Source organism: Diceros bicornis, chromosome 6 (genome assembly GCF_020826845.1).
Source record: "Diceros bicornis minor isolate mBicDic1 chromosome 6, mDicBic1.mat.cur, whole genome shotgun sequence".
NCBI lineage: Eukaryota > Metazoa > Chordata > Mammalia > Perissodactyla > Rhinocerotidae > Diceros > Diceros bicornis.
Window position 1 is genome coordinate 5,403,955 of NC_080745.1, and position 27,280 is coordinate 5,431,234.

The window sequence follows — 27,280 nt, forward strand, 5'->3', positions numbered from 1 at the left end:
TGTGTAATTGTCAGTAGTGACTGCCACCATGAGCCACTGAGGGGGCCGGGGGCCATGCAGATGGAGCGGCAGATCTGGGCACCGGGAGGCCATGCATCAGCCTCCCTGCTGTCGCTGCCTATGGGACTGCCCGAGCACTGTGGTGCGGGCACTGGCCGGCACGCCCTTGTCTGGCTGTCTGGCTGTGCTGAGGGGCGGGAGCGAGGCTTCTGGCCAGGTGGCCTCTCGGAGCACCCCATCCTAGTGTTCGTGTTCTGGTGAATCAGGTTCTCTGCTTAGAAACAGAGGGAGAGGAGTGAATGAATTTCCTTTGCTGTTATTTATAACCTCCTCTTGCCTTCTAAGGAGAATGAGTCCTAGAAACCAGAGAATTTTTTCCCCTGAGCACAGTTATTTAATGGGGAATGCAAGTGTGAAGGAAGAGGCTGGGGCAGGGCTGCAGTGTGCTGCCCAATAGAGAGGGAAGGCATCTGGGCTTACCGAGAAGGGGCAAATCCCACTGGGCAGATACAGCAGGAGTGAAGCTGGCTGGAGGGCATAAAGGAGAGCCTAGGGCCGCAGCAGTGGGAAAGCGGGGTTGGAGAACCAACTCCACAGATGATGGCTGTGAGCCGTGCAATGGAACCTCACCCTCGGTCTGTCTTATGATGTTCTGCCTAAGATCCGCACGGTTCCCTGCTGTGTGAGTATGTGTGTGTGTGTGTGAGTGGATTCCTTTTGGGGTAGGTAAAAATATGAACTCATCCTGGGGTTTGCACGGAAGTGCTGAACTCAGCACCAGTGTGGGTGCAGGGCAAACACAGAGACAGCTGACGTTGATTTATAGAAAATGAGCACAACAGTAGGGGGTTCTAAATGCCAGTGCTCTCAGGTGGCTACAATGACCCAGCAAGAATGTACCAGGTTTCTGTCACTCAGCTGAAAATACGAAAAGGCTGTGGTTGTTCGATTTGCGTCAAAGAGCTGCTCTTCGGGTGCTGTATTTGCAGACCGTAAATTGATGCAGTGTGGTCTTGTCCTTAGTGCCCTTGAGTCAGTTCCGACTCCCAGACCCTGTGCACAGCAGAGGGAGACCTGCAAGGTCTTTCTGCGCCATCCTCTCACCTTATGGTGCTCTATCAGACAGTGCTCCACTGCTATTCATGGAGTTTTCGTGGCCAATTTTCTCGGAAGTGGGTGGCCAGGTCCTTCTTCCTAGTCTCTCTAGTCTGGAATCTCCGCTGACACCTGTCCACCATGGGTGGCCCTGTTGGTATTTGAAATCCCGGTGGCAGAGCTTTCAGCATCACAGCCACACACAGCCGCCACAGTATGACAACAGACAGACGGGGTTAGGGCTGTGGTTCTCTAACTAGGAAATGAGCCCAGGGCACAGTCATGAGAGCACTGAATCTTAACCACTAGACCACCAGGGCTGGCTGTAGTGTGATCTTACTACATATTAACTCAACAGATGGTTAGTGTGTGCCTGGTAGGTCGTGTGCTGTGCTTCATGCTAGTGTAGCTCAAACGTCACAGGGGTCTCGTGTGGCCCAGTCTCTGTGTGCATTCAAGAACCACAATTCAGACACAAAAGCAACGAAAATCTTGGCTTACTTGTGAGAAAACCTCAAAAAGTATGGAATTCATTACTCATAAATTCTTCCAGTGCCCCATTCACTCAACCTCAGAGCCCCTTCCCTGATGGTCAGGAGTCAGCCAGTGTGTGTGGGGGGCCCTTGGGTCCTTCCCCTCCCCCTGTCATCTGTCCTCATCCTTTTCATTTCTTGCTGCTGAATCTCAGCCATTTCCAGAGCAGATCCAGGTTCTTGGTTTCTCTCTCTGTTCACTGTCCTCATTCTGCCTCACAAAAGTGTGGAAGGTAGCTGGCGAAGGCAGGGTCCCCTTGGAAGGCAGGGGAGGGGGACATGGAGGGCGAGACAGGATTCTCTTTGGGGGGAGGGGGGCGGAGGACACTCATGCATTCATAATTTTCCTCCTGTCACATTGGGATCCTTCTCATAGGTGACGTTGTTTATGCCCTGGCCTTTCTAGAAGGAAAAGATGCCCTTTCTTTCCCTCAGATATCCCCTCCTGTCCTCTTTTCCACTCCCACCTATGTGGCTTTTTTCAAAGCAAGTAATAAAAGTTATCTTTTGAGAAAAACAGTAATTGCTGGTACATTATAATGCGCAAAGTGCCTTCAGTACCTGGACTCATCTAGTCCTCTCCACAGGCACGAGTGTGGGCATCGTGCGTGTTCGCTCTCACAGTGGGCTTCCCCTCCTTCCTCCTCCCTCCTCCCCTCTCCTCCCCCTCCCTCCTCTTCCCTCCTCTCTCCCTCTATCCGTCCCTCCCTGACTCCCACACTCCACCTCTCTTCTCAGCAGGACTTGGGAGCGCCCACTGCGTCCTGTCTCCAGAGAAGTCATAGTCCGCTGGTTTCGGGAGGAGCAGCTGCCTCGTCGAGCTGGCTTCGAGAGGAACACCAAGTCCATCGCCCCTTGGTTCCACGGTAGGATGGCTCTCTGGGCCCCGGGGCAGATAATTCCCAGCTCTTGGCCTCCCTGGTCAGAGGAAGTCCTGAAGGACTCCTATAATCAGGGAAGGAGAGGACTTGAGACTCTGCTGATTCTGCTCTGCCCCACGAGGACTGGCCAGTCTCCCGGCGTTGGGAATGAGCTTCCTGGCTGGCCGGAGGGGGGAGTGGGGGAGGCCCTGTGCCATCCTTTATCTGCCACTGAGTATGCTGAGTTCAGGGTGCAAGCTTTGATTTCCCAGGGGCGCGTGCTGAGACACTGAGCCCTTAGAGACCAGGGCACACCGTCTCTGGCTGAGTCCTGGAGACCGGAGGCACTCGGCGTTCTGCGCCCCCCCCCCACTGCTCTCACCTCACAGCCTCCTTGGCCATCAAAGGCTCCTCAGAGGCATCTCCTCTATGCTCACAAGACAGTGAGCTGTCAGTGGACCACGAGCTCCTAGTGGGCAGGGCCCACATTTTGTGGTCTGAGCCTGCATCCCTGGATCCTGGCCGTGGCCTGGCATGCAGTAGGCTCTGAGCAATTACTTGTTGATTGATGACGGAATGGCTGAATGAGAAGGTCAGAGTCCTCCACACAAAACATTAGAGCTGGAGGCTCCCTGCAAGTGTCTAATCCCTTCATTCTACAGATAGGAAAACAAGCCCAGAGAGGGGAGGATATTTTCATAAGGTCACCGAGAGACTTGTAAAGTCAAGGTCAAGGCTATATCTCAAGCCTCGTGACCCCAGTCCAGGGATCTGACCATGCAGAGGCCCTAAACAGGGAACCTGTATTGGGATTTTAGCAGAGACTTGCTACAGAGAAACAGAAGGGGCTCCTGGCCATCAAACCTCTCGGTATCAGTTAGCGATTGCTGCGTAACAAATCACGCCAAAACTCAGTAGCTTAAAATGAATAAGCATTTATTATTTATTCATGAGTTTGTGAATCAACTGGGCAGTTCTTCTAGAATGGGCCAGGCTCAGATGATCTGAGCTGAGCTGGGTCATGCGTCTCCAGACAGGTAACAGGTCAGCTGGAGGCTGGCTTATCCAGGAATGCCCCAGCTGAGACGTCTGTTCTCTGCTCCACGTAGTCTCCTGGTCTCCAGTAGCCCACAGACTCTCAGGTTTCATGCTTGCTGAGTCTCCCCTCCCTCATCAGCACTGAGGATTCCCCTGGTCAGAACTGACCTCTCCTGCCACTGCTAGCACCCATCCGTTTCTCTCCTGCCAGCCTGCTGGGAGCTTGATCAGCCTCCCCCTTGGCCTGCGTTTCCCCTGGTGATGTGGACTGCCCACCTGCTCCCTGGCCAGCTTCCGTGTGTTCTCAGTTCCACCCAGATGGAGAGGAACCTGGTGTCATGGTGGGCACTAGAGACTCTGGGGTCTTGAGGGCAGACAGGGAGGCCTTCACAGGCAAGCTCTGGGCAGGGCAGCCCCGGGAAAGGCAGCTGGAGTGATCAGAAGACATCGTGCAGGGGAGTGAGGCCACGTGCACCATCATCCCTGCCGCCAGGAGCCCACGGAGTCTGGCAGCCACGCAGTGCAAGCAGTAGACACACTCTGCAGTGGGGATGGCTGAGACCTGGCACTGTGCAGGGTCTGCCCAAGGTCACAAAGGTTGTGGCACCACCCAGTCCAGTCTGCAGGAGTGTCCTCATTGGTATGTCTCCTTAACTCTGGCCCCTTTACAATCCACCCTCCACACAGCATCCTGAGAGTCTTGGACATATAAATCAGATCCCGTCGCTCCCCTGCTCAGTGCCCCTGCCTCCCTTCGTACTTGCAGTGAACTTCAAGCTGCATCCCGGGGCCCCCAGGGTGGCGGGGCCTGCTTCCCACTCCAGCCTCATGGCATTGTTCTCCCCTTGCCTGCCTTGCTGCCGTAGCTCTGGCTTTTTTCCTCTTCCTCAAACAAGCCCTTTTCTTCTCCACCTCCAGCCCTCTGCACTTGCTGTCACTCTACTTGCTATTGCTCTTTTTCTGCATGGCTGACACGTTCTCATTTCTCATCTCAAACATCCCCTCCTCAGAGAGGCCTTTCCTAGACCCTTTACCTAAAGCAGGCTTCTCCAGTTTCTCTCAATTCACCCTGCTTATTTCCTTAAAAGTACTCACCCAATTGGTATTGATCTTGTTATTTGCTTATTGTCTGTTCTCTTACCTGAATGTAAGCCTGTGAAACTAAGGCCCTTGTCCATCTTCCGCAATGCCTACCACAGTGAGCCTCCCTGGGAAGGATGGATGACAGTGGAAGTGAAGAGTCAGAGTTGGGATTAGACCCCAGTCTTTCCAGTTCCAGAGAGCAGCCCTTGCTTCTCTGCAGTGGGCGCTGGTGGGTGAGTCCCCGTAGGGCCTGATGGTGAGGGTAAGCTGGGAGCAACCAGAACGCAAGAGGTGAGGCTCGCCTTCCCGGTCGTGTGCTCCTCCAGGCCGGGGCCCAGGTCTCGGGAACCTCTGTAGTCAGCCGTCCCCTCTGCTTCTCGCCCGCCCGGGGTCAGGCGCAGAAGTCCATCTGAGACACTTGCCGTCTTTCTCCGTTGCCACTGTTGTCGAGCTCTCCAACTCAGTTACTGTCCCCCGTTGTGTCAGTCAGATTACTCCTGGTTATGCCGCTGTGACAAATGACCCAAAATCTCAGTGACTTCCGCCAACCGAGACTCATTTCTTACCCATGTTATGTGCCCACTGGGGGTTGGTTGTGGACTTTGATCTGGGCCTCAGCCTGAAGTAGCTGCCTCTGTTGGAAACTCTGCTGGTCTCCTGACAGAGGGAAAAGGAGGCCTGGCCAGCCACGTATGGGTTCCTGAAGCTTCTGCCTGGAACTGGCACATGCCATTGTTCTCCCGTTTCTCTGGCCAGAGCCAGCCTGGCATCTGCAGCGTGGATGGTTTTGAATGACAACAGTCTGTTATAAGCACCGTCCACTTCTAGAGCCCTTCATGCTCTCAGGCCTCCACGTACTCTACAGAAGGATGCAGTGGCTCTTTATGGCTCAGAAAGAAGACAGTCAGCATTCACAGGTGACTGAGCCTCGTGTCCCTGGAGCTGGTCTTGGGGATCTTCTGTCCCTGGAGCCCCTGAGAGAGCTTCCGTTGGGATCACTGCTTTCCTTTTCATTCTGCGTCATGGTCATCACAGGAACACAGCATCTTAGGCATCTGTATAGTGCAACCCAAATCTTCCGTGGATGCGGGGGTTTGGCAGGGGTGCCGGTTGCTCTGCAGTGCTTGCGGCAGCCGGTGGAGAAGGCACGACGGGGGTGCTCAAATTTATCTTGAGCTTTATTTTGTGATGAAAAAACGTTAACTTTATATTGTCACAGAACAAACAGAACCATGATTTAAGTCTGGAAGTTTATGTGACTGATTTCATGTTCTTTTGACAGCTCTACCATAAAGCATGCAGGAAAGTTACTAATACATGGACTGGAGCTATTTAGTGACAAAGTTTTCATTGATCTGTGACAGAATGAAAGAAAAAGGCTCACATCTGGAGGGTGGCCAATTCTTTGCTTGGAAAGGACTGTGTCGTGTTCTAAGTGATATTCTTTCCTCAGTTTTAATGTTAGAATGTCCTTTCTTTTATGAATTGATGGTGATATTAAGCAGTAGTTATTTTAATATATTGCCTTTGCTCAGAAAAGCAAAAAGGGGCCGGCCCCGCGGCTTAGCGGTTAAGTGCGTGCACTCCGCTGCTGGCGGCCCGGGTTCGGATCCCGGGCGTGCACCGATGCACTGCTTGTCCGGCCGTGCTGAGGCCCGCGTCCCACATACAGCAACTAGAAGGATGTGCAACTATGACATACAACTATCTACTGGGGCTTTGGGGGAAAAAAATAAATAAATAAAATTATAAAAAAAAAAAAAAAAGAAAAGCAAAAAGATGGCAGCTCCAAGTTGGTTTCCAAACTCTTTAAATGAACTTTACTCATACCTAAAACCCCCAAGTCTGGAACTACTGGTATGGCCCAACTTCTTCCCCAGTGTAGGATTTCCCTGACAGCATCCCTGGTAGGACTCCCCAGTACGAATCTTTCCAGCGTTGGAGCCTACTGTCCCACAGGCTGCCTGCACCAGTCTAATTGTTAGGGAGTCTTTGCTGTGGGTTGGCTGGGGACGCTGCTCTTGACTGGTCTTGGCTGGGCATCTTAGCGGGGGTGGCTCTGCTCCCTGTATCTCTCGTGCTCCTCCTGGGCCCAGTAGGCTTGCCCAGGCATGGTCTTCTCAGGGACCAGAGAGCAAGTGGCAGCATGCTAGGCCCTTGAAGTCTAGTCTTCGAACCAGCACACTGTCGGTTTCACCTCCTGCCGTTGGCCACAATATATCGCAGAGCTGAGTGGTGGGAAAATATATTCTGCTCCTTTTGTGTGAGGGACTGCAAAGCTGTATGCTGAAAGGTATGAAGACAGGGAGGGGAGGACAGTTTGAGCCAATAACACAATCTGTTACAATCCCAATGTAAATCTTTTCTTTCCCAAGTAAAACATTCCTGGTAAATTGAGCAGGGTGTTAGATGCAGGTTACCAGTGACTACAGTGCTGTGACTGCTGTTTCCTTGCCTTCCCTCAAACACCTTTGCATATGTTGTGGTGTAATGCAAAGAGCAATGTGGACAAGCAGTCTGAAGATACGTGGCCCACTCTAGAACCTCGCAGCTCTGTGACCTTGGGAGGGTCCTTTAAGTTCCCCATCTGTGAAGTGGGGATTAGGACATCGACTGCTCAGGATACTTAGGAAAATCAAGCCAACAAAGGTGCTTTGTCCACCATAACGAGCCATGTCAGGGTGAGTGCGCTATCTCCTGGCGTCTGAGGGGCTGCCAGAGACCCCGCCTCCTCTGCAAAACAGAGTTTGGGAAAAAGGGCTCAAAGCATAGAGGGGAAGGGGAGGGAGAACTGGCTTCCCGCTGGGACCACGGGCTTCTCGATAAAGTGTCCTCTGTTAAAAAGAGAGATAAAGCCATAAAATCATTCCTTGTTTTTCTTTTGTTCATTGTTATGTTCCAGGGGCTACAAGAGACTCCTAGTCATACAAAAAGACTCCTGAGAAAAGCTAGTGCACATAAGCTGGGATTTGAGGAAAAAAATCTATTTTTGGACTTCAACAGGTATCTAAAATTATTAAAAACAACTCGGTCTGAAGATTGGCTCACTTGGAACCCATTTCTCTTTCTGAGCTTTACTTCTAGAAAAGAGTCGCAGCGTGGTCCGTGGTTGATTGTCTTGGCACCAGCCACTGGCTGTCTTGCACTGGCTTGTCCTTAGGGTTTGGCGGGGACTGGGGCTATGCGGTGGATGGTGTAGTTGGTGTTGGTAAACCATTCCTGCAGGACCCTGCTCACGTACTGGGGGTGGCTCTCAAGCATGGCCTCACCTGCACTCACGTGGGGTGTCATTGTCCTGCCTTTTCTGACAAGCACAAAGTGGGGGCTTCACTAGGGAGGAGGCACTCCCCATCCATGTAGACAGTGCAGTCTGCAGGGAGCCCAGCGGTTAGGGGTGCTTTCTGTGTGAAGCAAGAGCTCCCACGTGGAGTGGGCATTGCTTCCTACCTTCCCACTCTGCGACTTCAGAGCATACTTAGAGGAGAGGAATGTTGAAGGTCACAGAGCTGCGAGATTCTAGAATGGGCCCATACCTGTAGCAGACTCCTTGCTCTACAAGGCATCCAGATGTGTTCGAAGGAAGGGAAGGAAATAGAAGTCCTAGTAGTCATTTTTAGTGATTACTTGGGGCAGTGTCTGTCTTGAAAAGAGAAGCCTTGTGGTGGGATGGATGGGCTCTGGAGTCCCATCTTGAGAAAGGGAGATTGTCAGAGAGGACGGAACTAGAGTTGGGGCTGAGAGTTCTGAAGAGACACATTTCACATGTAGAAGAAAGGGCTTTTTGATGGTTGCAGCTTACTGTTGGGCAGTCTGGATGGCTAGTGGACCCCCCCAGGTTGGGGAACGGGCGGCCTTGAAGCTTTCTGCCCCTGGCGTCTGGGAAACGGTGTGATTCTGAGAGCGTGTTCTCCTGGCATCATTCCAGGACCACCGATCCTGCCCCTGCTGAGCCTCCAAAGTTTTCTCAGGTGGTCGGAGCATTGGAAAGGTTGGCCAGGGTGCGGGGCTGGCCCCGGAGCGGGTGCCAGGCGGTCTGTGGGCTGAGGACTGAGGGCGTTCTCCTGCCGGCTGTTGGGTTTCTTTGCCTCGCTCGTTTCTCGGTTGCTGGTGGCGTTGTTGGTCCAGGAGCCGAGACATGGCCAGGAGTGACCCCTCTGGATGGCCCTTCCAGGAGTCCTGCAGGTGAGGGGCAGGGAGGCAGCCCCAGGGAAGGCGGGAACGGTTGTGCCCTGGGAGGCAGAGGCTGAGTGAGAGTGGAGTCTCAGCTCGGCCCCTCTGCCGCATGCTCTGGCAGGTCACCTCTTCTCTGAGCTGCACAGGACAGGAAGGGCCTGGACTGGCTGACCAGTGCTGGCCCTGGGCGATCCCTCTGGCGCAGTGCTGCTCTGTAGTCGACGTGTTTCCTGGCTGTGTCTATGGACAGAGTGGTTTGATGTGCTCTGTCTCATGGGTACTCTCAACTGCCTTGAGCCAGTCGTGGTTAGCCCTCTACAGGTGACCACACTGAGGCCCAGAGGGCTCGGAAGACCAACCCCTCTTTCCGCAGCAGTAAGCACAGGAGCTGGACGAGATGCAGGGCTTCTGGCTCCTGCTATTTCCTACTCTGTTCTGGCAGCTCCTTGAGTATAGTGCTATCCAGGGGGGGAGATTGAGGCAAAAACGTGTCCCCCCTGGATTCACAATCCCTTCCTGTATCTTCATTTGAACTTCTTTTACGCACAGCCTGAGCTCTTTATTTTACATCTCACCCCTCCTCAGGCTACCTTGCAGAGCTGATCTGCCACCGTCTCCTGGCCCAGCTTGAGGGAGAGTCTGGGAAGGCCCTGTTTGCTCTTCGGGATTACTCTCAGGAGCTGGCGTCTGGGGCAGAGATGGAGAGAGTGAGTGAGCTCAGGCCCTGGTCCTTGGCTTCCAGGATCAGTGGGAGGACAGGAACCCATGGTGAGGCTTTGGAGCCAGTTGAGAAGTGGCAGCCAGAGTGGGGACCTGGGCGCTGTGGACCCAGGCACTGAAGCCGTGTCAAGCAGGGAGAGCACGCCCGGCGTGCAGTAAATACTTCCCTTTGTTGCATGGAATAAGTACACACTGCAGTCTTGGGGATGCACATCAGGATTGGAAGTGTGTAAATGGTGGCTTCATACCCTCAGGATATGCCACTGACACCACTTGGAAGTAAAGAAAAAGACGACTTTAAATGACAGTGCACAAAAGGAAGATGATACTTATTTAGGCTTCCATAATGAAGCACAAGTCTGAATTCTCTTTCATTATGAATTGATACCCATCTTGAAATGTTTTGTAAAAGCTGTGAGGGGTGACACATGGGTCATCTCTCGATCTGTCATGTCAAGTCAGATTGCTAGCTTTCCTTTCCTGAGCGGGATTTGGAATGGAAAATTTCCACCAACTCTGATCCCAAATGCAAAAATTCTAAAGAAGGAAAAAGAAGGTCAGTTGACTTGCTTTCCTCTTGAGTTCTTCGTTAAGCTGTTCCAACAAAGAAATAAAGGAATCTTTTTCCTTCTTTTTTTAAAATTGGGCCCTGGCTATAGAGTCTCAAAAAAAGGATTACAAAGAAGAGCGAAATTATTTTTTGCTTTAGGAAAGCATCAATGGTGGTGGTGTTCCTAAGATTTTAACTCTTTTCTTTCAGCTGTCTATGGTTCTGTTTTTGAGTTCAGACCCTTTGTGTCTGGTCTGCCTCACCCCTTTAGTTTGGATGTTTTGCTGAGGTCTTTGTTTTCTGACCCACAAGTGTGGGTAACTAAAATATGGTGTGTGGGAAGGGGGGTTGGGGGACCTAGAGACTTGGATTTGATAGAACTGATTTCTTTATTTTCTATCTGCATTAAAAAAAGCAAAGAATAAAATAAACCGTGATTTCTGCTTATGTAATTGACTTAATATACTTCTGATAGTCCCATTGTATTTCTAGTGGATACAAACGATTCCTCTTACCTCCCTAACTCTGGGAAGTTCCCATTATAGGTTAGAACCTTCTTCAACTCCGGGAAGCTGCCTTTGGGTTTTCATAATTTTATTTATTTATTTTTTTCCCCCAAAGCCCCAGTAGATAGTTGTATGTCATAGCTGCACAGCCTTCTAGTCGCTGTATGTGGGATGCGGCCTCAGCATGGCCAGAGAAGCGGTGCGTCAGTGCACGCCCGGGATCCGAACCCGGGCCGCCAGCAGCGGAGTGCATGCACTTAACCGCTAAGCCATGGGGCCGGCCCATGCCTTTGGGTTTTCTTTGCTCCAGGCCCTGTGGTCTAGTTTCCTCGACCCAACCCCAGGCTCATCCCAGCCCTGGCACCTGGGGCCCCAGCTCAGGCCAGAGCCCTGGCCTCACGTGTTCATGAGGGCAGTCACGGGACGGAGAAGGAAGACGTAGGGTCGGGGGCACAGCTCTGTCTTCAAACCACTGATATCCCCCAACCTGTAGGGGGCCTCAGGGTCAGGATACAGGGCACTTGGTGCTGACTTTGGATCAGTTGAATGCACTTTGTAGCAGTTAGTCATCTGAGATGGAATAAACTACCCCCAGGAGTTGTCAGTAGTGTACACAGGGGCCAGAGAGCCCCTCAGTGAAGACAGTGAGGGCATGGATTGTCCAGTCTGATGGGATTGGATCAGATCACAGGACTTTCCTCCCCTCCCCTCCCTCTGTGAGCGGTTCTGTTGCTGCTTATCTGAGAAACAGATGTGGTGGCCTTGACACTTGCTGGAGAATAAAGTCCAGTCGCTAGAGTAGTTGAGAAGCCTTCCTGGAGGTGAAGACGCATGTTAATACTCATGCTTAATTATTAAAAGTTTATCAGACTCAATTACTTTCTGTTTAGTAATTAAGTTCATTACAGATTCATGTGCCGGAGTCATTTGCTTAGAGGTTTCATTTAAAATAGTGATGCTCCTTTGGGTGTTATGATTCACACGCCCCTCACCAGCCCCAGGTGTGCACAAAGCGGGAGGGCATCCCCCACCCAGGGATGTGGCAGCCTAGACTTGCCTCCTGGAGGGGTCAACATGGCTTGCATATGCAGTTAATATGTGGTTTCTCCTGTAATTGTCACAAGGACACCGTCTGCCCCCTGCAGACAGTAGGGCAGTACCAACATGCCTGCAGCCATGCTTCGAGCTTAAGTGTACAAAGAAAATGTAGTTCCTTCACTTCTCTGCAATTTCTCCAATCTCATGAAGTTATCACCACCCCCTTCTTCCCCTCCAGGTAGTGGGGAAAAAACCTCTAGTCCATTTTGTTTAACTTCATCCTATTCAATGGTGTAGTTTTTTTAGTTGACTTGGTCCTTTTGGGGAGACCAGGTCTTTAGGATCCCCGCCCCACTCCTGCTGCTCTCCAAGAGGGTGTCTGAGTGTGTGGGGCTTCCTTCGGCTTGTGGGAGGTGGTCAGGGCTGGGTTGCCATGCAGATGTGCAGACTTCGTCCTGCAGCAGGGTGTGTAGCTGAGGGGACAAGAGAGGCCGAGATCTGGGTCCCCGCTCTGCCGCCAAGCCCTGTACCCTGTGTGGGGCTGTGTCCGTCTGGAGGTGCACAGGGGCACCACTCGGATGGGTGGCATCTCTGGCCAGGGGTGCCTGATCTCGGACTGCTCCTCAGGCATGCATGGTCGGTGTCCGTGGGGTGTGGTTGGTTGGCCTCACCTGTGGGGGTCATGCTGTCTTGTTTGTGTTAACTGACAATTTATTGCATGTTTACTTTGTGCTAGCTCTTTATCAAGTAAACATGGAACATCAGTGTTTCGTTTATTCCTCGCACAACTCTCTGGAAGAGGTAATAATACTGCAACTAGGTCCACAGTGCTTACAGATGCCGCGCACTCCGCTAAGCACTTCACACACATTAACTTATTTAATCCTGATACCATCCCTCTGTACTTGCTGCTAGTGTTAGCCCCATTTTACAGGTGAGGGAGCTGAGGCAGAGAAGTGAGGCCACTTGCCCGCGGTCACTGTTAATGAGTGGGGCGGTGAGCTCCAAACCCCAGTGGTCTGGCTCCAGACTCCATGCTCTTATCTGTGCTGCACCGCAGCCTTGTTGCCGTCTCACAGGTGAGGAACTAGAGCCTCCGAAGGTTAAGTAACTGCCCTGGGGCATCTGCTCAGTCAGTTTCTTTCCAGTCCAGGACGTCTCCTTGAGGATGAAGTGGTAGCTGTTCCTTTGGGAGACACCTAGCCGTCTCTGTGTCCTGGGCCAGCTGTTTCAGCTGCCATGCCTTATTCCTGGCTGGGGCAAGTGTCTGCTCCTCCTGAGGCTGGTGCCCCCTCCCATGGGATTCCTGATGGGTGTCATTCAAGTCTCCATACAGCCTACAGAGTCCTCATGCCGTAAATGGAGTAAAACAGGGAACTGCCAGTGTTTGGGATTGTTGAGTTACTTGGGCAGGGGCACGAGCAGGCAGGCTCCCTGTGTAAGGCATTTAAATAATTGGTTTGTTGATTATTGGTATTAAGCTTCTGTTGTGTGCTAGGCACAAAGGGACATGTGGTGAATAAAACTTTTAACTTCCCTGCCCTCATGGAACTTACATTCACTTGCAAGTAACAGAAAAAAATCAAACTGATAGAATCAAAAAGAGAATTTATTGGCTCATGTGACTGAAAAACCCAAAGGGAGGGGCAGCTTCAGGCTTTGCTTGATCTGAGGAGCTTAAGTTCTCGGCACCTAGCCTCTCTCTGTCTCTCAGCTCTCTTGCTCTCCGTGTTGTTTTCATTCTCAAGCAATGCATTGGCCTGTGGTTGCATGCCTGCATTCTCCTAGGTTCAAATCCAGCAGAAGAGAGGGCACACTCTTCTCTCAACAGCTCCAGTATTAGTCCCAATATTCTGCCTTACTGGGTCTGGTTTGGTCACATGCCCACTCCTGAACCAATCACTATGGCCAGAGGGATGAGCTCGCTGATTGGCTAGACTTGAGTCCCATGACCATATCTTGGAGTGGGGTAGAGTCCATCCCATTGCAACTGCATAGGCTGAGTGGGAGGGTGTGGCTTCCCAAAAGAGGTCACCATTCTCTGGCCAGAAGAAGGGCAGACGGTCCTGAGCAGGCAAGACCAATCGATGTCCACTACAGAGAGGAAAATCACTTGTCCTCTGTCCTAGTGAAACCGTCAGTCCCGTCGGTGAGACTGGCATGAGTCAGATAATAAATTTACACCTCCAGTTGAGGTTCGTGCTGCACAGGATCCTTGTGTAGCCAATTTCAGAGGTCATTTTGCTGGGTGATTGCAACCCTCTATCCTGAGCAGCGGTATTAGGGATTTGAACCTGGCATGTCAGCTTGGAGCAGACGATCGCGGGGGTGGGACATTCCCTCTTGTAAATATATCTGGAACCAAGAAGCTTGTCCAGTGAAACCCTTGTCTCAGCAGTTAGCCGTGGGTCAATTTCATTTGGAGTTATAAAAAATGAAGGCATTTGAACTCATTCATCACAGTCTCTGTCACTTTAGGATGCTTTGAGAAACTGCTGAGAATGAAGAGCTTAATAATTCCAGCCTCCTTAATGATACCATCTGGGAAGTATGGCAGTAAGAAAGGAACGCCACAGAAGTGAGAAATAGCTCTGTGGTAACGGAGGCAGCGTCGGTCGGTCGGTGAGGTGTAGCTGCAGAGAGAGCTTTGAGAAATATGCACGTCAGGTAAACTGAGACCCATAAAAAGTAAAACGTCGTGTCTGGCCTGCCTGGGTTTCTTTCTTTTCAGGGAGAAGCCTTAACAGAGGACTAAAAGGAGCTCATTTGGTTGCTCAGGTTCAGTTCTGAGCTAATTATTTCAGGGGCCTGTATGGAGGTGGAGGAGGGGCTGGGAAGCGAATCCCGGCTCTGCTCGAGGACTTGCTAACACGTGGATTTATGGGTCCATTATAGCAGAGCGTCTTTTGAAAGTACGCTTAGAGTGCCTTTCCTCTGCTGGGTGCCGCCGATTAGCACTGACGGAGTGAATATTTTGATAGCGAACGTGAAGTGGTTGGTGATGTTTGAGAGCATCTGCATGGAGTCCAGGGAGATGATTAGAGAAGGTGTCAGGAGGAGTACAGGGGGATTGTAACAGAGAGGAGTTGGGGCTGCGGGCCCCGCCTCACTGGGGTGCCTGTGATGTTAGTGTGTGGGTACTGCGACAGCAACACAAGCCTTGACTTCTGTGCTGTGCCGGCACACACCTTCCCTTTTGCATTCCCTGCCTTTCTCTCCCTCCCCTGATGCAACCACGGGGAAGGGGGCTGCTGCCCTGAAGGGCCTCTGTCCCTTGACCTTGGCCCTGTCTTCTTCTGAGGACCTGAGTTCAAATTCTGGCTCCACCACTTAATAGCTCTGTGACCTTGGGTAAGTCACTTGTCTTGCTGACCCTCAGTGGCCTCATTTATGAACTGATGATGATGTTAAGACGACTAAATGAGATGAGGGCCACAGAGTCCCCCGGTGGTGCCCAGTGCTGGCTCTGACGTAAGGCTTCTTATGTCACCCTCAGTGTGTTCTTTTGCCTCTCTGCCTCAAAATGGGAGCCATTTCCAGCAGCCTGTTGGTCTGGGAGCTGGATTCTAATGCTACAACTGTGGAAATGTAGCTCTGAAGCAATCCTTAGATGAGGAAGCCCTCACTGAGTTGACATCCCGGACTTGTATGCCTCCAATCCATTTTCCACCCTTGAACATTCTCTTATCCTTCTGTTTAGGAAACATTGGTAGCTCCCCATTGCCCTCAGAATTAAGTTCACGATCCTTTTAATGGTATGGAGGGCGCTTGGGGCCCAACCCCTGCCCACCACCATGCATCTTACCACTGCGCGGCTCCTACTTTAACGACAAAGAGCTGTGGGCTAATTCCTTCTGCAAAGTGCACTCCTTGCCTTGCCCCTTCGTCCTAACCTTTCTGGTCTCAGTCTAAATGACACTTCCATCCCTGGGCTCCATTGTTGGGGGGGTGCCTCCCCTAGGTCTGCCATAGCAGCTGACCCCACACCCTACATGGCTTTTATTGCCACCAATTACAGTGAGCCTTTTTTTAAAAGAAAAATTCTGCCGATATTTATTTCTGTCCCGAGTTAGAGCTTCTGGAAAGCAGGAACTGTTTCTCATTCACACTGACTCCCAGGAGCCCCACGTGGGCCTGGCTCCGAGGGAGTGCTTAATAAATATTTATTAAAAGGGGAAGGAAAAGAGAAGAAAGGAAGGAAAGAGAGAAAATGCTCCTGGAAACTATAGGAAAAACTATGTTTCCCTTTGTCTGGGGGTGAGAATTGGCTCAGAAAGAATCTGCAGTTGTATTCTCCAATGATCATTCTAGAACAGCTGCCCTGGAGCGTCGTCTGGTAGGGCCGCATCCCTCAGCTGGCCTGGTCATTAGCAGAGTTAGAAAGTTTCTGTGATCCTGACAACCTGCTTGCTACCCAGCTGGAAGGGGTGAGGTGAGGCTCTCCCCTCTTTCCTCTGCCAGGAAGTTGTAAATTTAGAAGGGGCAGAGGTGGGATGGGATGGGATATGATTGATGCTTGGTTCCCAGGACACTTGGCTTAGAGGTGATCCAGGGGGAGAGAGAGATGGGGAGGGCAGAGTGAATGGGGTAGGAAAACATAACACCTTCTCCTTGCAGGCTTCCTACAGGGCTCTCAGCCACCAAAGAATTCTCTTGGGGGTTGGGTTTTCTGTGAAATGGTCTTGCCATCCTGAACTATGAGGGTGTATTACCTTTGTTCTTGGGCCAAATTACAGTTTTGATTTCTAGATAAGTATCAAAGATAGGGCAGAGTTGACAGATGCTGACTCTTTGAGACACCTGGAGAGTCTCCTGGGAATGGCTCAGCTGACTTTCTGGCCCAGGTTGGGGCCCAGAGATCCAAGCAGTCCCCTTCAGAGGAAGTCATCCTCAGCAGCCTCTGTTTGAGAGGACCTGGGGTGTGGGTAGCACAGCCTGGCAGTACTATGACCATTGCTGCTACCAGCAGAGAGTAACGCCCAACACTAGCACATGTGTAGGACTCTTAGTGTATCCAGCACAAACGAGTTACATCGTATTAGATAGTCCTCATGTTATCAGGCACCGTGATAAGCACATTCATGCGTTAATTTAATGAATTCTCAAACAACCTTATGATGTAGGTAGTAGTATCAGTACCACTTAGTAGATGAGGACACTGAGCTGGGTTTCAGAGGGGCTTAAGGAACCTACCCAAGGCCACCTATTGATCCAGTCCCTGAGCTGTGATTTTAATCCACACGCTTGATCACTGCACCAAAGAAGCCCCCCAACAAAAAGATAAGGTTTCAGTGTCTGTTTGGGTCTTCCAGGAAGCAGAAGTGCACGAGATTTATTGGAGGAAATGCCTGTGAAGGATAAAGGGGAGAGAGAACAGGAGAAGGTGGGGAGAGCCTGTGAAGGGAGAGAGGGAAGGAAGGATGGTGAGGAGGAAGAGCCTGCTACTGGAGCACAGCTCAGGGAAAATCTTGGTCAGGCTGATGAGAGGCCCCAGAGCACAGACTGCTCAACGGAGGAGTCCCACATTGGTTAGAAATGGCGGCTCAGTCATAGATCCCCCTGTGCCCTGAGTCAGGGGGTACTCAGTCTAGTACCCCCTGTGCTGGAAGCAGCCTGGGGAGAGCATGCCTCAGTGGTGGATGGGGAGCGGCTCTCAGCTTCCCAGGCCGCTCCTTGCAGCAGTCTTTCTTGAAGGGAGGCTTGAGCAGCACACTCCCACGGCTGCCACAGGCTCTGTCCTTGAGCTGTTCACAGCCTGTTTATGCATAGACTGTAGAGTTTGGGCAGGATGTGATAAAAGCCCAAAGATGGGATGTCCATGCAGCCTCTTGGGATAGAAGCGACTTCCTGTGAGGTTGAGCAGGTTGTGCACTAAATAAAGAGACCCTGCGAAGGGGGCTGGTTGCAGGGAGGAGGGATTGAAATGCAGATGTGAGCTTTGCCATTTTGGCCCAGAAAGGCACCCTTTACTAATTCAACCGTTCAGAAGGACATCTTTTTCTCACCTGCACCAAGGATGTGTGTAGGCAACCAGCAGCCTGTGCTTCCTGGGAGAAGAGGAACCCTTCACTGAGGATTCAGGGTCTGCTGGGACAAAGGGGACTGGGAATGAGGATGAGGCTTCTGCACAAGGCGCTCGTGGTGAGCAGCCAGTAGGTGCATGAAGTGAGCGGGCAGTGGGCCTAGAGAGGTGGGCAGGGGTGGGTCCCAGAGCCCAGTGTCTGTTGTTCCTGAGCCTGGATTCTGCTGGAAGTCAATGGGAGGCCTTTCAGAGGTTTTAGATGACAGAGAGCCATGACACTGCCATTTTGGTGGTCCTGGTCACTGTTGGATATTAGAAAGTCGAGTCGTATTCCAACTGGACTGTTTGGTCTCCCACTCAATGTAGCACTCCCTCCTCTCCAACTCCAGGCTGGGCTGGGCTTCAGCTTGAGATGCGTGGCTTGGGGATAGTGCTGACATCTTCTGGTCCTTCTTCCTCCCAGCCCCAGGCTCTGCCCCTGTCTCCTCTGACTTACCTTCCTGCCCCAGCCCCCTTTAGGTCTAGGTCCTCTGGTGTTGGGGCAGGGAGGTGGGTGAGGGAGAGATCCTTGCTGGGCCCTTTTGGTCCTCTTCTGTCTGTCAGTGCCCCTTGGGCTGAAGGCACTGAGGCCCTCTGGGGGCAGCCCCAAGGTGCATCTTCCATCCTTCATGGGATTCCTGTGCGAGTCTTCAGGCGCCCTGTGGCGGGAGTGCTCCCAGCTTCGTTCCCTCCCTCCCTCTCCCTATGTAACTTTTCTCCGTATATAGCCTGGTTGGGGAGGGTGTGGCTGGCTTGATTGCCTCCTAATAAGTCCTGGGCAAGGAGGAAAGAGGTGGCTCCCAGTTGTGTTGGTTGTCGATAAAAGGCGGACATGTGACAGTGTGATTGCTTCTGTGTCCTCTGCTTTGGGCACATGGCAAGTGCTGCCACTTGTCCTGTTCAGTAGGAGAGAAATGGGAGGGGAGTGGGTCTTCAGGTAAATTGGGAGTGGCACTGAAGAAGCACTGGGGGAGAAGTCATAGTGTGTAGTGCCTCTCAGAGTCTTGGGACAAGCAGCCCAGCTACCTTCCCCCCTCTGCTGTGTCACTGACAGTAGATCATCCCACTGAATGTCTTAGAGGGTAAACAAGTGGGAGTGTAAACGGGCAATGTTGCAATTCACCTCTCCCCCAAAATAACAGATGATAACAATAGCCAGCATTTCCACTGCTCTTCTCAGTTTTGAAATGATTTTAAATTCTTTATCTGACTTGAAAGTCATAATGTGCTTTTTTAAAAATTTTATTATTATTTTTTATTGAGGTCACATTGGTTTATAACATTATATAAATTTCAGGTGTACATCATTATATTTCAACTTCTGTATTGACCACATTGTGTTCACCACCAAAAGTCTCGTTTCCATCCGTCACCGTGCAAATGTGCCCCTTTACTCCTTTTGCCGCCCCACCCACCACTGTCTTCCCCTCTGGTAACCACCAATCTGTTCTCCTTATCTATGTGTTTGTTTATCTTCCACATATGAGTGAAATCATATTGTAATTGTCTTTCTCTGTCTGACTTATTTCGCTTAGCATAACGCCCTCAAGGTCCATCCATGTTGTCGCAAATGGCCCGATTTCATCTTTTCCCTGAGTAGTTTTCTATTGTATGTATATCCCACATCTTCTTTATCCATTCATCAGTTGATAGGCACTTGGGTTGCTTCCACGACTTGGCTGCACTGAACATAGGGGTGCATAAATCTCTTTGAATTGTTGATTTCATGTTCTTTGGATAAATACCCCGTAGTGGGATAGCTGGATCATATGGCATTTCTATTTTTAATTTTTTGAGAAATCTCCATACTGTTTTCCATAGTGGCTGCACCAGTTTGCCTTCCCACCAGCAGTGTATGAGGTGTTCCTTTTCTCTACATCCTCTCCAACATTTATTATTTCTTGTCTTTTTAATAATAGCCATTCTGACAGGAGTAAGGTGATATCTCATTGTAGTTTTGATTTGCATGTCCCTAATAATTAGTGATGTTGAACATCTTTTCATGTGCCTGTTGGCCATCTGTATATCTTCTTTGGAAAAATGTCTGTTCAGATCCTCTACCCATTTTTTGATAGGGTTGTTTGTTTTGTTGTTGAGTTGTATGAGTTCTTTGTATATTTTGGATATTAATCCCTTATAATATATGATTTGCGAACATCTTCTCCCAATTGGTGGATTGTCTTTTTGTTTTGTTGGTGGTTTCCTTTGCCATGCAGAAGCTTTTTATTCTAATGTAGTCCCATTTGTTTATTTTTTTCTTTTGTTTCCTTCGCCTGGTGAGACATGGTATTCAAAAAGATACCGCTAAGACCGATGTCAAAGAGTATACTGCCTATGTTTTCTTCTGGGAGTTTTATGGTTTCAGGTCTTACATTCAAATCTTTAATCCATTTTGAGTTAATTTTTGTGTATGGTGCAAGTTAATAGTCTACTTTCTTTCTTTTGCATGTGCCTATCCAGTTTTCCCAACACGATTTATTGAAGAGACTTTCCTTTCTCTATTTTATGGTCTACACTCCTTTGTCAAAAATTAGCTGTTCATAGATGTGTGGGTTTATTTCCAGGCTCTCAGTTCTCTTCCATTGATCTGTGTGGTTTTTTTTTTTTTATTTTTTTAAGAGAAACTATTTATTATTTATATTTGTTTTTGTGAGGAAGATCAGCCGTGAGCTAACATCCGTGCTAATCCTCCTCTTTTTTTGCTGAGGAAGACTGGCTCTGAGCTAACATCTATTGCCAATCCTCCTCCTTTTTTTTCCCCACAAAGCCCCAGTAGATAGTTGTATGTTATAGTTGCACACCCTTCTAGTTGCTGTATGTGGGACGCAGCCTCAGCATGGCCGGAGAAGCGGTGCATCGGTGCGCGCCCGGGATCCGAACCCAGGCCGCCAGTAGCAGAGCATGCGCACTTAACCGCTAAGCCATGGGGCCGGCCCTGTGTGTTTGTTTTTGTGCCAGTACCAAGCAGTTTTGATTACTGTAGCTTTGTAGTATATTTTGAAATCAGGGAGTGTGATACCTCCAGCTTTGTTCTTTTTTCTCAGGATTGCTTTGTATGATCATCTCAGTAGATTCAGGGAAAGTATTTGACAGGATTCAACATCTGTTTGTGATAAAAAGTCTCAATAAAATTGGTATAGAAGGAAAATACCTCAATATAATAGAGGCCATATATGACAGACTCACAGCCAATATCATATTTAACAGTGAAAAACTGAAAGCCATTCTCTGAGAACAGGAACAAGACAAGGATGCCCACTCTCACCACTCTTATTTAACATAGTACTAGAAGTCCTAGCCTGAGCAATCAGGCAAGAAAAAGAAATAAAAGGAATCCAAATTGGAAAAGAGGAAGTAAAACTGTCACTATTTGCAGATGACATGATTCTATATATTGAAAACCCTAAATCCACCAAAAAACTTTATAAATAATTAACAAATACAGTAAAGTTGCAAAATCAACATTAAAAAGTCAGTTGCATTTCTATACACTAACAGCGAATAGCAGAAAGAGAAATCAAGAATACGATCCCATTTACCATTGCAACACAAAGAATAAAATACCTAGGAATAAATTTAACCAAGGAAGTGAAAGAGCTGTACACTGAAAACTATAAGACATTATTGAAAGAAACTGAAGAAGACATAAAGAAATGGAAAGATATTCTGTGTTCATGGATTGAAAGAATTAACACTGTTAAAATGCCCCTATTACCTCAAGCAATCTACAGATTCAGTGCAATTCCAATTAGAATTCCAGTGACATTCTTCACAGAAATAGAACAGAGAATACTAAAATTTTTATGGAACAACAAAAGGCCCCGAATAGCCAAAACATCAGATGCTGTTGAAGTAGAGGGTTAAGATTATCCCTTAAATGTCAAAGGACATTGGAGAACTTGAGGGCTTGGCTGAAGATCACATAGCCAGGTGAGGGCAGAGTTGGGTGGGTAATCTAGGTCTTCTGACTCCCCTCCTCTTCCCGCCGCCCCACCCTCCAGACCTGATCCCCTACACTTGCACTGCTCAGATGACAGTGGCCCCTCCGAGCCTTTTGGGGGATTGCCACTGACATATCAACAGCTCCAAGGCCAGACCTGATGCCCATACTTGGTGAGAGCACATTGTGTAGGACTGCAGAACCTGAGAAAGTTTTGTTCTTTGAGCTGAAGTGAAGCTTAAGTATGTGACCTATCAAGAAACTGTTTGCCTAGTGTCCACAGGTAGACGAAGGAAGTCTTTTTATTTTTTAAGAGGAAACACTGTTTTCAGGTGCTGCTCCCCGGGTCCTGGGGAGATCGCTGAGTGAGGAACCATATGGCACTCTGGTCTCGTCGTTAAAGCGGGACTCTCAGGGCTCTCCACAGGGTAGCGTTTGTTGACTTGTACTTGTAATCGATAGATGCTGTAATTCCACCTCATGACTAATTCTGTGCTTACCCAATTAATCCAAATTAGTGTGGCTTCATTTGGAGGGAAGTGTGCTAAACTCGGGTCTTCGTAGAAACTCTGTCCCCAGGCTCACAGCTGGTTGCTCTGGGCCAAGATGTGCCCTCTGTGGAATGAGGCAAGTGCTGGACACCCTGAAGCCCCTCCCTTCCCAATCCCTCCACAGAGGATGAGGGGCAAGGATGAGTGGGGGAGGCTGCGGGAAGGGGTTGCAGAACCTGCTGACTTGTTCTTTTCTTTTTTCCACCAGGAATTATTAGCCGAGAAGAAGCAGAAGATCTCCTCGAGAACATGACTGAGGGAGCATTTCTGGTTCGGGTCAGTGAGAAAATCTGGGGGTACACCCTCTCCTACCGCCTGCAGAAAGGGTTCAAGCACTTTCTTGTGGATGCCTCTGGGGATTTTTACAGCTTCCTGGGAGTGGACCCCAATCGCCATGCAACGCTCACCGATCTCATTGATTTCCACAAGGTAGCCCTCTTCGGGGTACTGGGGGAGATGAAGTGGGTGGAAACTTGAGCTGCAAGGAGAGCCACGCTGCAGGCATTCTAAGAGATGGGGATGGAGAGTGAGCAGGAAGCCCTGGAAGGTCCTTAGCGTCACAGGGGTGTGGAACATCGGGGTAGAAGAGACCAGAGCTTGGCTAGACCAGGCTCTGGGGCCCGCTGTTTTTCTGGCTGGCTTACCCTCTGACCCATGCCGGCTCCTCTAACCCTGGTGCCCAGGCCTCTTTTCACCTAGAGTACCTGGGTGCTCGCTGCTGTCCACACTTAAGGGACAGTTGACAGTTGGCTAGCCTTCTGTCAAGCTCATCCTCAGGATGTCCCTTCTGAGGACTTTCTGGGAAGGCCTCTGGCAGCTTTGTAGAGTTAGTTGAAAGCTAGAGAGCAAGCCCGTGGATAGAGAAGCTTTTCTAGTCGAGTTATGTCTCTTGGTCCAACTGCAGCTTTACCACTTAGGCTGTGTGTGACCTTGTGCCGGTTGCTGAGCTTCAGTTTCCTAACCGGGCAAATGGATGTGTGTAATACTTAGCCCAGATCCTGTGAGCACTAGGTGAGGACATGTGCATAATGGCACTCTAACTGTGAGGTGGTAGGAAGTTCTCATTTCCCAGAACTCTTTCTGTTATCTGTTTCCTGTGTGGACCTCACATTGAGAAAGATGTTGCCTTCCAAACAATATATGTAGAGGGAAGCACCTTTTGTGTTCATGTGGCTGTTGGCATCAGCAGTAACTGGGAGAAAGCCAAAGGTGGAGCTCGGTGACCTGGAGGGTGGGACCAGGAATTCCCAGGGACAGAGTTGTGGTGGCTCAGGGTCCACCATCACCTGAGCTCTGCTCGTGGAAAAGGTTCACAGAATTACTTGCCCGTCTCACTGGGCTTTCGCTGTACTAGGGACTCTTGGATCTGCATTGCTTTTTCTTCCTGGATGTCCCCAGGGCTCTAGGGACAGTTCTTAACCTGACCTTATATGTAAAGTACATAGAAAATCACCCATTTACCATTATCTAGACGCCAGGAGGAGGGCACTGCCCGGAAAACTAGACTACCCATGATCAAGGCAGATTTGTACTTGTGTTGAGAAGAGCCTTCTGACAACCCTTGGAAAGAGAAAGGGAGGGGATGTGTGGGTATTGGTACCTTCTCTGTGTCAGGCACTGTGCCTGTTGCTCCACATCCGTATTCTCATTTAATCGTCATGATGGCTCTGTGAGGGTGGCACATTAGTCCCATTTCGCAGATCAGGAAACCGAGGCAGGGAGCTTCAGTAACTTCTCTGAGTTTTTAGGGCTGGTACCGGCCAGGTGCAGGAGTTAAGCCTCAGGTTGAGTCCCTCAAAAGCTGGTGCTTTTTCCTCTATACCACATTGTTTGCTTTCCCTGTCCAATGTAAGCTACTTTGAGCAGTGATGAGCTCCTTGTCCCTGGAAGTATTCAAGCCAAGGGTAAATGTCCATCTCTCAGAGATGCTATGGAGAGGTTCCTGCATGGGAAGGTTCGACCAGATGTCTTTGAAGGTTTTTATTCTCTCCCAGATTTAAGATTTGAGACTACCAATTCGCTTCCTAACACTAAAGAGGGATCTCATCTGTGCCCATGTGGAGATCTGGTGGCCAGCTTTTAAACATTAAAATTTTAATTACACACTTACTTTATGATCACATTCTAAGAAAAATCAAATACAATACAAAGTGAAAGCTTGTCCATTTCAAATATCCATTTTCATCCTCCACCTTGAATTATCAGTTTGCCACGTACCTGTTTAGGTATTTCCTGAGCATTAATGCAGAAATTTATGTACATAAGGAAATACATAGTTTTGTTATTTTTCACATAAATTGGATAATCCTTTACCAATAGCTCAGCAATTTCATTTTTTAACATCCTTAATATATCATAGAATGTATTTTTTGAAAGGATGGTCCCTGGAATTAGGCTGCCAGGTTTTAAATCCAGAGTTCATTTCTGTGCGTAACTTTGGGCAACTACTCAAACTTTTGTACCTAGTTTCCTCCTCAGTAAGACGGGTTTAATAACAGCACTCCCTCCTAGGGTCACTGTGAAGTTTCAATGAGATTTCACTGTATAAAGTGCTAAAACAGTATACCTGACATTTGTAAGTTATCAGGACATGTTGGCTGTCGCTGAAATATGTCTGTGAGATCTTTCCATGTCATACACGTACCACATCCTTGTAAATGCTCTATGGTATTCTATGGTATGGATATGTATTACAATTTAGTTATCCATCCTCCTTCTGATGGCCACTTCTATAGCTTCCAAGTCTTCATGGTCACAAACAGTGTTGCAGAGACTTGCTTGTATATCACTTTGGGCACATGTGCAAGTATTTCTCTAGGATGGATCCCTCAAACTGGAACTGCTGGATAGAAGACTATGCACATTTTAATTTGAAGAGATCTGCCAGATTGCCTTCCAAAAATGTAGCACCAATTCATGCTCCTGCCAAAACTATGTGAGGCCATTTCTCCACACTGCTGCCAACACTGGGGGTTATCAGTCATTTTAATTGTTTCCCGTCAGATGGGCAGACACTGTGTATCACTGTTGTTTAGTCTGCATTTCTCTGATTACCAATGATGCTGAGGATCTTTCATATGTTTAATGGCCACTTGGATTTCTTCTGTGAATTGTCTGTTCATATCCTTCATCCATTTTTCTTCTTAGATGCCTCTGTTATTGGTGTGTCAATTCTTTCAGCTACTAAATTGCTCTTTAGTTATGCCAATGCTTCTCTTCAGTTCTTCTATTGAAATTTTTCTTTTAATTTAAATGGGCATCTTTTCCATTTCTATGTTCTTTAATTGGTTCTTTTTTTCTAATGGCCCATTCTTGTTTCATGGATAATGTATCTTCTTATTCCACTGAGGAGATTAATACACATCTCTTAAAGGCTCTTTCTGTTTTATAATCTTGATATTCTTTTGGGAGTCAGTTTTGTTGTTGAGTTTGGCATCTTTCTTTTATGGTTGTGATTTCCTTAAATGTTTATAAGTTTGGGGCTATGAGGTGATCTTTGAACTGTGACTTTCCTGTTCATCCATCAGTGGATGCAGTCCCTGTTTCCCAGGTCCCGTCTCTTCATGCTGTAAGGGTTGATGGTGAGTAGCTCATCGTGGGCGTGGGAGTATCCGAACTTTTTGGGTCTTTTCGGCCTCCTGAGGAACTGTGTGCCTCCCCTCACTTCCTGACCTACCTGAGGCAAGGACCTCTGCTGTCTGAGGTCCCCCAACCGGTCCCACGGATACTTGCTCTAGCCCTGCCCCACACTGACTCCTCTGACCATCTCATCCTGTATGTCTTTTGGTTTTCAAGGATTCTTCAACATTTTTGCTCTGTTGATGTCCTTCCTTCTTATTTTTCCATATTTTATGGATTCATTTCTTTTTAAAAGCAGATTTTTTTCTGTCATTTCTATAAATTATTGTGAGGAGGAGGCAGATACATATTCTTAGTCTTCCTTTCTTGAACTGGTCTCTCTCTGGTGGATGTTTATTTCCCTTTCTTGATTATAAGTGAGTTTTCCTTTTTTTTCCCGTTTTAGGAGGAAATTATCACTGTTTCAGGGGGAGAGTTGCTGCAGGAACCTTGTGGACAGAGGGACAGCCCACCAGACTACCATCTGTTGTTTGAATGATTTTTTTCTTTCCTGTCAATTGGATTCCTTTGAGCATCCTTTTGTGAACTCAACTTAGAAACTTCCAAGATCAAATCATTATGGCCTTTTGGAAAACCCACCACCATCCAAAGGATTAGTATATTTCAAGGGATATGAAATATGTGGCATAGGTGCTGGTGGTCCCTGACCCAAAGCCCAGGACAGAAATTGCTGATAGCTGATGCAACTCTTTCATGAAGAGTTTAGATATGATCTCAGAAGATGAAGCCTATTTGTCTTGACTGCCCTAAACTGAGCTCCCAGAGTGCACAGATCACGTTTTAATAATCCAAGTAATTCCAGTGCCGAATTCCAAATTTAACATGTGGTAGACATTCAATAAATGTTTGTTGAATGAATGCACTTCTTCTGAAAGTTTTCCAACACCAGTCAGCAATGATTTCTAGTAAGTTATTTCCTGTTTGTCACTGTTTATCAAGTCATAGAGATTATAGGAGAAATATTGTAAAGGATTTATATGGAAGACGTAGACGCTGTATTTTCAATGATGTTTATTATCCTCATTGATATTATCATTGGAATTACCTAAGGCTCCTGAGCCCCAGCTTCCAGAACAGATGACTGATCTGCCCTGCCCTCCTTCTTTTCCTCTTCTTCTGCCACCCCTCCTCAGTTTTGGAATCATCTCTTGGCTCTGGTTTTGCAATATTGAGGCAGTGGTTTCATATGTTCCTACAGATGTGCCTAAGACCTGAGGTGAGTTATAAATCCAAGAGTGGTTTGTAGATGTCTGGTAAGGCTCTCTAGGATGTGGCCCTCATTATGCATGTTACTCAAATGGTTACCTCTGCCCCTATAGTCCTTTTGATTGTGAGTCTACTGTCCACTTCATCTGAGTATGTTCTTCACATTAACAAGAAGACTCTCCCAGTAACTCTCAGGGATGGTGTCCATTTGTGCATACTCATGTTGCACGTTTATGGACATATACATGGAGACAGCATGGGAATATTACAGGTTCTAGAATCAAGCA

The 27,280-nt window shown here is 48.7% G+C and overlaps 1 protein-coding gene across 2 annotated transcripts in view; it reads left to right on the forward strand.

Moving 5' to 3' along the window:
* Positions 1 to 26,265, forward strand: part of SH2D4B (SH2 domain containing 4B) — a 98,650-nt gene extending 72,385 nt beyond the window's left edge. The window contains exons 6-8 of one of the 2 annotated variants that reach the window (XM_058542789.1): positions 2,367 to 2,494; positions 22,357 to 22,577; positions 26,173 to 26,265. In XM_058542789.1, the coding sequence (XP_058398772.1) occupies positions 2,367 to 2,494; positions 22,357 to 22,577; positions 26,173 to 26,265 (442 nt within the window). The remainder of the gene's footprint in view (positions 1 to 2,366; positions 2,495 to 22,356; positions 22,578 to 26,172) is intronic. The other variant, XM_058542791.1, reaches the window with a different exon arrangement.
* Positions 26,266 to 27,280: the final 1,015 nt, after the last annotated feature.